This window comes from Eurosta solidaginis, chromosome 2, assembly GCF_040869045.1.
Source record: "Eurosta solidaginis isolate ZX-2024a chromosome 2, ASM4086904v1, whole genome shotgun sequence".
Classification (NCBI taxonomy): Eukaryota; Metazoa; Arthropoda; class Insecta; order Diptera; family Tephritidae; genus Eurosta; species Eurosta solidaginis.
Genome location: NC_090320.1, coordinates 249,471,817 through 249,487,213, shown reverse-complemented (window position 1 = coordinate 249,487,213; position 15,397 = coordinate 249,471,817). Strand labels below are relative to the sequence as shown.

Below are 15,397 nucleotides of genomic sequence, written 5' to 3'. Positions count from 1 at the left end.
ATAAATGGACCAAAAAATAGAAGGCAATTTTTCCTTTAATACAGACATAGTCTTGTTGAATTTTGACTAAAAAACTTTAACAATAGCTCTTGTAAAAGAATTTTGGGATTTAAAACTATAAAGGTGGAGCGCAATCTTTCAATTTAAGGCAAACCATGTAATTGGGATTAACTAATTGATTATTTAAAATTTAAGCACGTGCTACCTTTATAATTTTAAATCCCAAAATTCTTTTACAAGAGCTATTATTAAAGTCTTTTAGTCAAAATTCAACTAGACTATGTCTGTATTCAAGGAAAAATTGCCTTCTTTTTTTTGCTCCATTTATATAAAGGTAGTCCTTAAAATTTTTTTATCATCTTTTTATTTTCACTTTTTTAGTGCTGCCTATAAAAAGGCATTTGGAATTTTGGGTTCTGACTCACGGCCCAAGTTTCAAGTCTCTAGCTCACCGGGAAGTTACTTAAAAATCGATCACAAGATTCCCCCCGTTTTTAAAGGATTTGCAGTTATCTTTACTAGCGCGTCACCTAGAGGAACTTTGTTTACTATAAGTTGTATTGTCACCAGGCCTCTAACTAAGTGCCAAGTTTCAAGTCTCTAGGTAACAGGGAAGTTAGCTAAATATGGATTGAAAGATTCCCAAATTAAAATTTGTTTTCTTTTCTTTTTTGATCAAATGTTGCATTGTCATCGGGTTCTGACCCACGGCCCAAGTTCCAAGTCTCTAGGTCACCGGGAAGTTAGTTAAAAATGGATTGAAAGATTCCCAAATCAAAATTAATTTTTTTAATATCTCGATCCATGGGCCACCTAGCGAATTTTTTTTTTCACTAGCATTGTAATGTTTCCAGATCTGACCTATGCTCTAAGTTTCAATTGTCTAGCTCAACGGGAAGTTACCGAAAAAGACTTTTCCGTGGGTCAAAAATTCGTATGGAAATGAGGGGACAAACATGAAAGCAACTTAATATAAAGGTATAAAAAAAGAAAAAATAAAAAAACTGGTAATTTAAGTAAAATTTTTTCGAATTTCTTCGAAAAAGTTTTTGAGATTAGTTTGCGTAGTTTCTGTTATAAAACTCGCACACATTCTTTCTTAAATTATCGAAAATATATAAAAGTAAAGTTTACTTGACAAAATTTGAAAAAAAAATTTCCACTGCTATTTTCGTCTTCACTACTGTATATTATGTATTTAAATGCTTGTGTGTTTCTTTTATTTGGTTACTGCATTTATCATAAATTTCAATAAATAAACAAAATTTTGGTAACCAAGCAAAAATTTTTGTGTACAGCCATCATCGATTTGTTTGTGCTGCATACAAATTTAAAGCCGTTGTAAATGCTGTATTGGCTGTTGCTTCAACTATTGCATACCCATGCAACTTCAAAAATATGTTGGTATGTATTATTTTTTATAAATAAGTTGAATGTGGCAAAATATTGGTAATATGTCATTCAAAAATACTTATGCTGTTACGAATTGAGTTCAACCACTTTTGCGGTGTTTATTTTTAACCAGAAAGGAATTGGAGGCACCCAACTTAAATTAATATAGTTAACCCACCAAATTCCTAATAATTTTGAGAATATCACTTATGTTGTATTTTAAGAAAAAATAAAATTTCTTTGCGAAGCTTAAGAACGTATGAATCGCATATCCCTTTTTCCTTAAACAAGACTTTCAAGGCGGGAAATATAGAAAAACTTATGAAAAAGCAAATGTAATAGAAGTTGCGAGAGAAAAACTTAAAAGAAGGTGGAATATGAAGAAACAGAACGAACAGTATATGGATATTTATGATAACGGTAACGACTGGATGATAACGATGTTAACGATGAAGTGCTGATAGCTATGATGTTGAGAAAAGAGACGAAAATTGAATTATTCGCGGGCGATTTTTGGTGTGTATATTTGGTAAATAAAATAATTTAAAAAAATTTTTTAAGTTAAACGGTTTTATTGAAAACAATACTTACATGAAATAATAACAATATGAAAGGCTAGAAAATAATTAGGTAGGTCCTAGGTACTAGTCATCACACTCCTTATCAATCTATGGCGTTGATCACACAATTAAATAAAAGCGTTGGGCGCGTGAAATTTCTAAAAATGTGAGGTGTAGCATAACCTGATTAAGGTTCATTTGGTTTTACTTATGACTATCAATATCAACGCCCTAGATTGATAAGGAGTGTGATGACTAGTACCTAGGACCTACCTAATTATTTTCTAGCTTTTCGTATTATTATTATTTCATGTAAGTATTGGCGGCCACCGTGGTGCGATGGTAGCGTGCTCTGCCTACCACACCGGATGCCCTGGGTTCAAACCCCGGGCAATGCAACATCAAAAATTTTAGGAATAAGGTTTTTCAATTAGAAGAAAATTTTTCTAAGCGGGGTCGCCCCTCGGCAGTGTTTGGCAAGCGCTCCGGGTGTATTTCTGCCATGAAAAGCTCTCAGTGAAAACTCATCTGCCTTGCAGATGCCGTTCGGAGTCGGCATAAAATCATGTAGGTCCCGTCCGGCCAATTTGTAGGGAAAATCAAGAGGAGCACGACGCAAATTGGAAGAGAAGCTCGGCCTTAGATCTCTTCGGCGGTTATCGCGCCTTACATTTATTTTTTTTTTTTTTTAAGTATTGTTTTCAATAAAACCGTTTAACTTAAAACTTTTTTTTTAATTATTTAATTTTCAAGTTTTTTAATTTTTTTTTTTTAATTGCCTATTATTTCTCATTCTATTTAGTTCATTTAGTGACTCATTGTTACAAGGACTCTTTCCTGACAATTTGTTACAACCTAGGTCCTCAATACATAATCCTTCCAAAGACTTTACTCCACTCTGCGCCACGTATGCTTGTCCAGCCTCAAACTCCAAAATATTTTGATATGACTTCTACCGGACTGTATGTAATATTTGTTCAAAATATGAGCCAAATCGGGCCTCATAGATCGCTTTCTATTCATGTATGTATTATGTGTTCCAAATATGGACCAAGTCGGACAACAAATACGATTTTTGTGAATATCTCGATCCTTGCGCCACCTAGCAGCGATTTTTTTCCACAGGTCGATTTCTATTCTTGCATGTATTACGTGTTCCAAATATGAGCCAAATCGGACCACAAACGCGAATTTTGCGAATATCTCGATCCATGCGCCACCTAGCGGCGATTTTTTTTCACAGGTCGATTTCTATTCTTGCATGTATTATGTGTTCCAAATATGAGCCAAATCGGACCACAAATGCGAATTTTGCGAATATCTCGACCCTTGCGCCACCTAGCGGCGATTTTTTTCTTATTATTGCATTATCATCGGGTTCTGAACTATATTCCAAGTTTCAAGCTTGTAGCTTATCGGGAAGTTACTTAAATTTCAATTACAAGATTCGTTCACAACGGCCGTGCGGCCGTGCATGCGGCCTGCCTGTCAACTCAAGCTAAATAAAACCGTTTAAAAAGATAGCAATTTCAAAGGAAATTTCGCGTCGAGAAAATATGATAAAAGGGTGCAAAATTTGTAAATTCCGGTACCAACTATTGATAAAGCCATGTAAAATTTTTCTGACGAGTTCTAGGTCTTATTTTTTATATGGACATCGGTATTTGGCAGCAGAGGAGCAGAGTGAGCTGGGCGAAAAGGGTAAGGAAAGATTTGGTGTCCTCTATGATTTCGTTAGTTGGTTGATTGTGGAACTATCCGTTTTTGAAAGATCCAAATACAATTTGCGCAGGGGCGCTATTTTGATCCACTTTCTCATGAAACCATTTCGTCAGTCTCATGGAAGACGCTCGATTCGTGTTTGTGTAAAGAACTTGCACAATTCGTTGTTCGCGTGGAAGAATAACACGTTTCAATTGTTCCTGAGCTATCAACAATTAAAACCTTGAGCAAGTGTATGAATTTATTACGCAGGGGTTGCGATAGTTCAATTTCAACCTTCATATTAATGCAACTGATAATAAGGCTAGAGGTGTGTTGGCATTCGTAAATATATGGCCAAAAGTATTTTAAGACCCTTATGTTACAAAAACCCTTTTTACAACATGGTTAGACCGATTTTAGAATATGTATAGATTGTCCGGTATACGAGTTACCAAATTCACGCAGATTGGTTAGAATAAATTCAAAAACAGCTTTTACTTGAGAAGTTTTCAATGAGATTCCTAGCATAATCTTTCCCGTTATACTAATCGGCTGAAACCTCTTTATCCGCATACCCTTGCCAGTCCTAAAGACATCCTTGGTGTAAACTTTATGATCAAATTAGTGAATGGTTTGATTTCTAGTTCTTTTGTACTAAGCAAATTTAACTTCACTCTTCTTTCTCGGCCAACGTAATATTTAAGATCGAGGCTGTATGCTTCTTTTGGCAGTTGTTTGCGCTTTTGCGAACTCGTCTGCCCTTTCGTTGTCCCTAATATTCCACCCATATGAACGTGATGTTTTAGAAGTAATCTGCGATAGGTCTCCTCTATAGCTGGTATATTTTCGCATGGAAGCCTTCTCAGCAAAATAACTGGAAGAGAGACCTTAACATGGGACTCAAAGAGTTGTGCTGAGCAACCCTCTCAAAGTACTGCCATCTCAATTTATAGCTTACCCAACCTAATTTTCAACCTCATCCCCCCTTGGCCAATCTTGTTTATTTTGCAAACCCCACTTCGGCACAGATGGAGGGGGTTGGATGATCTAGAAGTGGTCATATAAAATCGTTCCCGCGGTGATCGGGCCACTACCATAATGATGCTATTTTCCAGAACGTGCTGGATCAATATCCGGCAAAGAAGCATCAACATCAATAAAACTCCCCAAAGCATTCGGAAAGTCTCCTTATTGCTTCAAGAAGAAGAAAAGGAGACCTCAAAACTCCTCAGAGAAAGCTCAATTTACCTTATGCTCATTTGAATTGGTTTTAAGTGGTCATAAGGTCAATTAATCTTATGACTATTTGAAGTGGTCGCAATGTTAATTGACTTTTTGACGGTTGACCTTATTTCACCCCACCAACTTTCATATATCATGAGAAAGCCACTCCAAGTTCTTAGAATTCCTGACTTAAGACCTTTCTGAGAGATCAAATAACGTAATTAAATCTAGGCTTAACAGACAGGAAGAAACATTTACATTAGGTGAAACAACAAAAAAAACTTATAAAATTAGTGATATCTCATCCGTCAACTACCTGACGAGATGTTGGCAGCATTTTGACAGGAGGTTCAATATAGCGGCGCATACGGCTTGGCTATCTTCAGCGTGTGATAGAAAGATACGAAGGTGTTTTAACGTAAATGCTTAAGATACCACACTTGTCTTGTTTACAATGTTTAATCGCTCAAGTTATAACTTTTCAACGATTTATAATAGAGCCTTGAAGTTCGTGCAGCTAATTATAGGCTCTCAACTTCTTTTAAAAACAGAAAATCGAGAATTTCATCACTTGAGTTATTTTTTGGTTATGACTAAATTTATTCGATAATAATTGGAATTTACTGGGATACTGAAAATAATAAGATTTTTGTTTTAATATTTCACTTCATCCTGTTTATGCTCTTGATTAAGGGCAAGGATCGTTGTAACTTTTGAAGAATTGCAGTTCTTACCACACCGAAAGAAATGAAGCTAGTAAAATCAACAAATCAGGCTTGTTGTTCTTGAACTAACAGTTTTACTCAGTAAAATTGATCGACTATGGTTAATTCCACAGAGTTTTTTGTGAAGAGAACAATCTTGCATGGCATTTCAACAGAAGAAAAGCTGTTAGTCTTAAATTAAGAATATTTTTGTAAAAATGTCAGATTCTCAATCAATCTAACTGATTTTTCTATTAAAAGAGATTTCTCTGTATCTATCAACAGCCACATTTTAACGATTCTTGATATACATATGTACGAAACGTTAAGTCCATAAAACATTTTGTAATCTTTTACCGTCAAAATAGATACAATTCTTTAGACCTCTCACTCATTAGAAATTTGCCAGCACTTTAGGCAACATACAAAAGTATACTTCAGATACACTTCAAAGTAAAGTTTAGTCCTATGATTAATATGCGTCACATAGTACAAAGTAACACTGTACTTGCAGTTGAATGCAGTAAATTTTGTTGAATGTCATGTCTAAATTTTCTACAATGTTTTATTGCGATTTCCGTTTGTTTTCCCCACTTTTACGTTTCTATTGTTTTTGCGCCTAATTTTGCAATTTATTTACTATCAAATTTCACACTTGTAATCAAAGATTTTCACAACTAAATTCAATGGTACTTGAATTTATTTGTTGTCGTGTAAATAAAATATTGAGTTACGCTGTTGCAAGTTCTTAGTTGCATTCGAAGCTTTCGATTGGACTATTTGGAGCACTGATACGTAACAGAAATATTTTTAATGTAGAACAAAGTGTTATAAATATATCTTAATTAATACAAAGTGTAAAAAATATGTTTAAAAAATTTTTTTAATTAATTTTCTAAATAGATATAATATATATTATATTATGTATATTTAATTGTTTAAAAACTTGTGCATTTTGGAAATAATAAAAAAATTAAGCAATAACATTTTTTTATTTTTGTAGTCCCGCTCGCAAACCGCTGTACATTTGGTATCGAGTCGACAAACGGGAACAGCAACAAATATTTTACGTGCTTTATTGGCAACAGCTGGGAAGGAGATTCGGCTTAAAACTGACGGGGTAAGTAAATAGATACATTCTATGCATTAGATACATTATATATTTATGTATATATGGGGTAGTCTTTATAAGTAAATTTATGATTTTTCTAGTCTCACCCCCCTCAAACAGTAATACCAAAGACAAAAATATCACATATACATTTTGATTCCTATAGAATACGATTAATGGGTGTATGATTCTATAAGAAACTAAAAAATACATACAATAAATAGGCGACTTTAACGCCGGGGTAGGTAAGAAAGGGATCTGTGGTCCTACAAAAGGAAAATGTAAACCTCACGATGCAATATCTCCCAACGGGTTGAGCCTGTCTGTTTCGGAATATGATACTTCGCAATACGAGGTCCCAGCACGTAAAGATACACCAAGCTACTTGGCTGTCTCTTGATCGAAGAGCACGAGACCAAACTGAAGGGATCGTAATCCACAGCAGTCATAGTTCCAGTGTCCAGGATATGCTTACTCTACGAGGTCTAAGTATCGACTCGGATTAGTACCTTATGGTAGTCAAAGATACGTATGCGCCTCTGTGCAGCAAATAAAGTGTTTCCAGTAATACAAGAAAAATGTTCCCATTAAGTACCGTTGCTGTTGATATCATAGACTTCTATTTAGTCCGCAAAAACAAATGGTAAGATGAGGAATGTGACGCTGCCTCAAAAAAAGGGCGCTATTTATAGGTCGCGTATCATAAGGACACGGCAATGCGTGGTATATTAGAGCGATATCGTGATGTGAAGAAAGACGCCTATATAAATGAAAATAATTGAGGTAGAACGGCATGAGTGCTAGAAGCTTTAGTTGCTGTCAAATAAGAATAATGACAGAAAATTCTCCCAAAAATCTGGCGGACGACGGAAGGTTTCAAGAGCGGCACAGATTCCTGTATGAATCATAATGGCGACCTGGTAACTGATGTACAAAGTTTTCTCAAGTTGTCCAGGGAGCACTTCTCCTCATTTTCGGCTAGCGAGGAATTCTAAGTCTAATCGCCGATGAAAGGAAGGACTACCCGCCAATCCACACAAACCGCACTAATATCCACAGAATCATTAATAGGTTAGGTTAGGTTAGGTTGGGGTGGCTGCCCGAGGGCACGCTAAGGCCAGTAGTATTAGGCCCGTTGTGATACCACGAACCACGTTTCCGAACCACTTTGAAGACCTGATGAACGTGACCTGGTCATTGAGGTCATGCTCCACAACCTGGCTAAAATTATCTATAAATGGAGCACCCAAAAAGCCGTGCTTCGCTTAGTGCCGAGCAGTTGCAGATGAGGTGAACCACCGTTTCCTCCTCCTCATCCTCTTTACAACTCCTGCAGCATTGACGAAAGGCGCTACTAACCTTTATGCATGCCTATCTATAAGGCAGTGACCCCCAAGTGCCCCCACAAGTGTGGAAATTGTATCCCTATTTAGGTTGTACACGTGATGGAATCTTTTAATGTTCGACATCCCGGTGATTGTCGCCATCTTTCGTCGGCTTGACGGTGGATGTGCTCTTTTAACATTAGCTTTCATGTGGATAGCGGCATACCTAAGCGTTCTTGGCCGGGAAGAATCTGCTTGGCTGTACCCTGCCTAGCGAGTTCATCTGCAATGCAGTTTCCCTAGATGTCCCTATGTCCAGGGACCCATGTGAGGTTCTGTTGAGCCATATCTTGGAGAGATCGGTACCAATTTAGTGCTAGTTCAGAATTGAATGAGTAGGAGCAAAGAGATTTCATGGCAGCTTGGCTGTCGCTGAAAACAAAGATTTCCTTGCCGACGGTGTGTGTCATTATCATAGCTGCGGAATCATTAATGTCGCATATAAGATTGTATCTAGCGTTATATGCGAAAAACTGAAGCACAAAGTCAACGAACTGATTGAACATTGGACCAGATCTGGTAAGGACCTGGAGAAGACTCACGGTATGAAAGTCAACACTCACCACCTTTTTATTGACTTCAAAAGGGTCTTTGACAGCGCGAAAATAGTTGCTTTTTGCTGCTAAATCTGAATTTAAGTTTCCTGCAGAGCTAAAAATGCCTTGCCAAATGACGTTGAACAAATCCATCAGCTCTCTAAGAATTGTGAAGGATCTCTCCGAGCGAAAAAAATCTTCCCTTTAGTGTGATTTTTTAACCAGATGCTGGAGAAGAAAGTTCTAGCAGCAGAGCTAAACTGTGCCATCACTAATTAAGCATGAATTAATGATGAATGGTGATTTCGCAATATGGGAAGTTCTCTGTTTTCTATTCTAAAATTCTTTAAAATCATAGATAGACAATACTTAGAGAAACATAAGCCTTCTGATAAAACCTCCCCAGGCCAGACAAAACTTCTGTGAGGCTTAAAAAAGGATTTTATACGAAAAGTCTCCATTTCGACAGTGAGCTGAAAAATCGAAGAGTTGGTGGTCAACCTTTTCCTACACCCATGGACGTTGCGCTGCAACAGATTTCTTTTTTTATTCAATTCATATCGTATTCACCCCAACAGCACAATTAATCTAAACACATCCATTATAAGTAAAAAAAAAAAAATAAATGTAAGGCGCGATAACCTCCGAAGAGATCTAAGGCCGAGCTTCTCTTCCAATTTGCGTCGTGCTCCTCTTGATTTTTCCCTACAAATTGGCCGGACGGGACCTACATGTTTTATGCCGACTCCGAACGGCATCTGCAAGGCAGATGAGTTTTCACTGAGAGCTTTTCATGGCAGAAATACAATCGGAGCGCTTGCCAGACACTGCCGAGGGGCGACCCCGCTTAGAAAAATTTTCTTCTAATTGAAAAATCTTATTTCTAAAATTTTGATGTTGCTTTGCCCGGGAGTTGAACCCAGGGCATACGGTGTGATAGGCGGAGCACGCTACCATCACACCATGGTGGCCGCCGTTATAAGTATGCATCTTAAAAATGGCTGAAGATTGAATCAACCTACAACACACTGACTCATCCGCCATCCCGTTTCCCTGTATGTAAGGATGCCCCGAAAACTAAAGCAAGGACGCTCTTCGTTGAATCGCTGCATTCAAGGCGCGCTTTCTACACTGTCCAACAAGACTGGATGTTGTGGCTACCGCAGAAGGTATAACTACCCTGTAGCTTTACACGCTGTAAAGATAACTAAAATATCGTATTTGAAGCGCTCGCGTAGTAGATATGGACGTGCTCGCTAGCGTCGCAAAGACTCTCTCCCCCCCCCCCCCCCCCCCCCCTTACAAAGCCATTTAAGATTGGCCATTGAAAACTGAAATATCGACTCTATAATAAGGCTTCACACGTTTACATTTCTTCGTTCTAGGAAGAGGATCCTATATAATATAAACAATTGTTTTTGAATTTCTCTTGTGTTGAAATCAGTTGGATTATCGCCTTGTCCCTCTATTCCATGATTTCCAGCATCAGACCACATTCTTAGTCGAGCATTCTTTTTCAGACGACTCAAAATTGTCCTCATGGACTGGCCAGTTCAACCTAAGGCCTTATTCAACACCTTCTCTGTGAGATCTTACTGACCAGCCAGGCTTTATTGAATTTTAATTTTATGTTAATTTGTTCGTTAAAATATATGTATGTATATCAAACGTAAGTCCCACAAGTTTAGTTTTGTTCACAGTTTTCCCCTTCTTCTCTCAAAAACAAGTTTTTCAAAGTGACACATTTCTTTGTATGTAAACATTTTTAACATTTGTATAAGCATGCAGCGCCTTAAAGTATGCTGCAATTTAAACGCATTACAATGAGGTCTCGGAAATGTTGAAAGGTGCGTGTTTATGTCATTGTTATATGGAAACTATAATAGTTTTCTATACATTTTCACTTTATTCTATAACAATGAGTGATATGTAGGTATGTATCTATGTAGGACTGTGGCAAACTTGCACGTAGTACATATGTACTTCACAAACAATAGGTAAACGAAAGTCTCATTTCAATAGAAAGTTACATAGTTGTACACATTTAAACAAGCATACATGGAAGCAGGCATGCTTAACCAACGAAACGATATCATTTCGTTACGATAATCAACGTTAATAAACGAAACGAAGTCATTTCGTTTCGTTTATTAACGTTAAGATCGTCAAATTAACGAAATGATTTCGTTTCGTTTTCTGCCATATCAAAACGAAATCAAATCGTTTATGTTGATTATTAATTTCAAACTATGCTGGCAAAGCTGATTGATGGCGGAGTCATTAAAGGTGAAAGCATTATCCAAGCTGATTGCAACTTTTCTCATGAATTTTGACAGTACGAACATTTCTCAGAGTATTTTTGACATTACCACCAACGAATTACACAAACAAATTACATAGAGTTTGTGTGTGTATGTGCGCTCGTTGTTGCCACCTTACGGCTTCACCATGGCTATAGCATTGCCAGCATAATTCAAACATAAAGTATCACGTTTTTAACGTTAACGAAAGCTTTTCGTTTCGGTTAAAAACGAGATACAATTTATCTTGATAATTTCTTTATCGATAATATTTCGAAGTGTTTCAACGGAAACGGTGGAAATTTTTTGATAAACGATTAGCTTAACGTTAAGGTGCATCCCTGCATAGAAGTGTATATGTATGTCGAAAGGTTCCTTAGTTTCGCCGAATTCATAAAGACTTAAAGTTGAAAACTTTACCGACGCCAAGTTACTGTCTCAGACACTTTCTTATTCTCTTACATAAAATAAAAAAAAACACATTTTGTGTGCCAAGGAGAAATACATAGAAACACGGACAAAGCCACTATTTGAAACACAAACTATGAAACTATCTATGTATATACCCGCCATAAAATGTGCACCTCAAGTAAGATTGAATGAACGAAATAGCGAGGCAATACGTCTGAAGCGAACCTGCAAAATTGTGCTATGAAATGGCAAACCCGACTATAAAATATAACTGAATATAGGTATACTAAAGTACCCGGCTGACTTTGTTCTCTCCGCATATTGGTTTGCTTAAACTCTTTACAATATTCTCATTTACTTTATCTTCCATTTTTCATATTATTCCATTTAACTTCCACCTGCCACCGAAATTATCCCCACTCAAATCAATACTCCCACTCCCACTGTTACACTCACTTCCACTCGCACTCACATTTCTACACCCACACTCACTTCTACTCCTAGCTACTTTCATCTCAATCAAGATATAGATAGATAAATGAGACATTCCTGATAATACTCCTCCCTGCGGTGTGTCCACTTTCTTAGTTAATAGAGGCATTTGTCGTATTCTAGCTTCTACAAGAGATACTTTTTATACTCAGCTGAACAGAGCTCACAGAGTATATTAATTTTTTTTCGCATAACGGTACCCCATAACGGCATATGCTAATCGAGATAGATATAGACTTCTATATATCAAAATGATCTGGGCGAAAAAATAATTCCATTTAGCCATTTGCCTGTCCGTCCGTGCGTGTGTTCGTTAACACGATAACTTGAGTAAATTTTGAGATATCTTGATGAAATTTGGTAGTTAGGTTCCTGGGCACCCATCCCAGATCGCTATTTAAAATGAATGAAATCGGACTATAACCAAGCCCACTTTTTCGATATCGAAAATTTCGAAAATCCGAAAAAGTGCGATAATTTATTACTAAAGACGGATAAAGCGATGAAACTTGGTAGGTGGGTTGACCTTATGACGCAGAAAAGAAAATTTTTAAAATTTTGGACAATGGCCGTGGCACCATTCACTTTTAAAAGAAGGTAATTTAAAATTTTGCAAGCTGTAATTTGGCAGTTGTTGAAGATATCGTGATGAAATTTGGTAGAAACGTTACTCCTATTACTATATGTGTGCCAAATAAAACTTAGCAAAGTCGGATGACGAACACGCCCACTTTTTTTTAAGTCAAATTTTAACAAAAAATTTAATATCTTTAGAGTATATAAGTAATTTATGTCAAAATTCAACTCCAATAATGATATGGTCCAACAAAATACAAAAATAAAAGAAAATTTCAAAATAGGCGTGGATCCACCCTTTTTCATTTAATTTGTCTAGAATACTTTTAATGCCATAAGTCGAACAAAAATTTATCAATCCATGTGAAATTTGGTAAGAGCATTGCTTCTATGATGATAACTGTTTTCTGTGAAAAAGGGCGAAATCGGTTGAAGCCACACCAATTTTTATACACAGACCGTCTGTCCTTCTACTCGGCCGTTAACACGATAACTTGAATAAAAATCGATATAGCTTTCCTAAACTTAGTTCACGTACTTATCTGAACTCACTTTTCTTGGTATTAAAAATGGGCTAAATCCGACTATGACCACGCCCTCTTTTTCGACATCGAAAATTTTAAAAAATGCAACAAAAAAATGCCACAATTCTATACCAAATACGAAAAGGGGGATGAAACATGGTGATTGTATACATAACTTTAGAAAAAACTTTGTAAAATGGGTGTGACACCTACCATATTAAGTAGAAGAAAATGAAAAAGTTTTGCAGGGCGAAATCAAAAGCCCTTGGAATTATGGCAGGAATACTGTTCGTGATATTACATATATAAATAAATTAGCGGTACCCGACAAATGATGTTCTGGGTCAACCTGGTCCTCATTTGGTCGATATCTCGGAAGCGCTTTTACATATACGACTAGGGGCCACTCCCTTTTAAAACCCTCACTAATACCTTGAATTTTAGACGCATATCGTACAAACACGTGCTAGAGTCACCCCTGGTCCACCTTTATGGCGATATCCCTAAATGGCGTCCACCCATAGAACTATGGCCCACTTCCTCTTAAAATACTTTTTAATACCTTCCATTTGATACACATGTCATACAAGCACATTCCAGGGTTACCCTAGATTCTTTTTACAACATGGCGATTTTCCCTTATTTTGTCTCCAAAGCTATCAGCTGAGTATTAGTGTTCGGTTACACCTGAACTTAGCCTGCCTTACTGGTTTTATTTTCTCGCCTTTCCCCCCACTTCTCCACGTGTGATCCCAATGTCTCATTCGACTCCTCTCTTCTACCCCCACTTAATTACTCTACCTCTATTTTAATTCATCTGCTCCCCTTCTCTAGGTTCCTCTCACCCTTCTCTTTCTCTCCGTTTCTAACTCTCACTCCTATTTTTATATTCCCCTTTCTCCTTTTTAGTTCATTAGCACATCCTTTTTGATATCCATATTGTGAAAACCCAATTTCTAATAACCGAACTTTCGAAAAGGTCGGCCACTTGTTCACTTTTCTCAAAGAAGGGTTTCCCAAATACTACGCTTAATAAAGAAGTTCCCCTGTACCAAATCTCAAGGAAATTGCACCATTAATAAGATTTTTTGAAACTGATCGGTCCCTAGTTGTCTTTCTGGAATCAAAATTGTATCAACTTTCTATCAACTTTGTCAGAGAGGTTCCCATGCACTGAAATTCAGGAAAATTGTACCATACTTTAGTTTTTTTTGGCAATGTTTTTTTTATTTCCTGGACTTAGAAAAAAGCTTCCAAAAATTTCATGACTGAAACTATGCAAAGGAATATTAAAAATTCTATCGAAAAACTTCAAAAATTTCAAAAAAATGGCGATCGTTTTAGTTGGGGTTTCTGAAGTTTTTGAGTATGCAGGTTCATAACCCAATCAATTTTAGTCCATATAAAAAATAGGGTACATATGTACATAGCTTTATTTTTTATATGGACTTCAATTGATTGGAAAAAATATAAAACTGTTAAAAATTAGTACGAATTTGAAAAGACTTACAACTCGTACTTTGTCAGACTAAAAGGCAGAACTCCAAAATAGAAGTTCGAAATTTTCGCAAAATTTCCAGGAATTTTCATGTATTTTCGAAAATGCTTTTAATGGTAATTTGCATAGTTTCATGTACAAAAGCCATGTTTTTTAACACGCGCGTATACGTTTCGTTTGCGCGTGTTAAAAAACGCCTATCTTCGCTTAGATAATGCTTAGGAGACCCATCTAGCGGCTGTGGTAAAACAACTAGCTACAGCAACAGGGTGTACCGAAAAGCGGAGACGCAACGCTCTGATGGCCATAGGGTATAACATATAGCTGAATCAGTTGCGATGAATTGTGGACACACATATAATACATAGAATTAGTGTACAAAGACACATATTTCAGTTACATCTGAGTATAATGCGTATTGAAATTTAGTAGGACAAAATTTATGCGCAGCAATTTCAGAGGTGTATTTATAGTTTGTCTCTTAGCAGTCAATATAAAGTTTAAGCGTAAACGGATATACGCGTGTTAAAAAACACGGCTAAAGTTTACTAAAACTTAATCGAAAATAAAAAAGGGGAATTTAATTGACGGAATTTGCAAAATTACTACTGCTATATTCGTGTTTGCTGTTTTATAAGTCTTATGGCTATGTAATGTAATCACTTAAGCCTAGGTTTACATTTCTTAATATGGGACAAATTCATTATTTACTTTGTTATGAGCTTTATCGTTGCAGCAAATAGAACAGCCTTTGTGTTCTTGAATTCGTACGATGGCTTATACAATCTTTTGTTGGGTGTGATGGATTATGCAAAATAATTTGAAAATGGTTTACTATGTTCTTAGTGAATAAGCGGTAAAGCGAAATGTTAATTTCTTATGTATGCTTAAACATCTAAAGACGGGCAACTTAAAGAATAGTTTGCATATTACAGTTTCGTGACAAATAGTAGCACTATATACGCACCCCTAGGTAAGGA

The 15,397-nt window shown here is 36.5% G+C and overlaps 1 protein-coding gene across 3 annotated transcripts in view; it reads left to right on the top strand.

Annotated features, from left to right (window-relative positions):
• The window catches only part of nompC (no mechanoreceptor potential C), a 154,233-nt gene that overhangs the window by 65,416 nt on the left and 73,420 nt on the right, over positions 1-15,397 (top strand). For all 3 annotated transcript variants that reach the window (XM_067767561.1, XM_067767560.1, XM_067767562.1), the window contains exon 4: positions 6,588-6,704. In XM_067767561.1, coding sequence (XP_067623662.1) covers positions 6,588-6,704 — 117 coding nt within the window. The remainder of the gene's footprint in view (positions 1-6,587; positions 6,705-15,397) is intronic.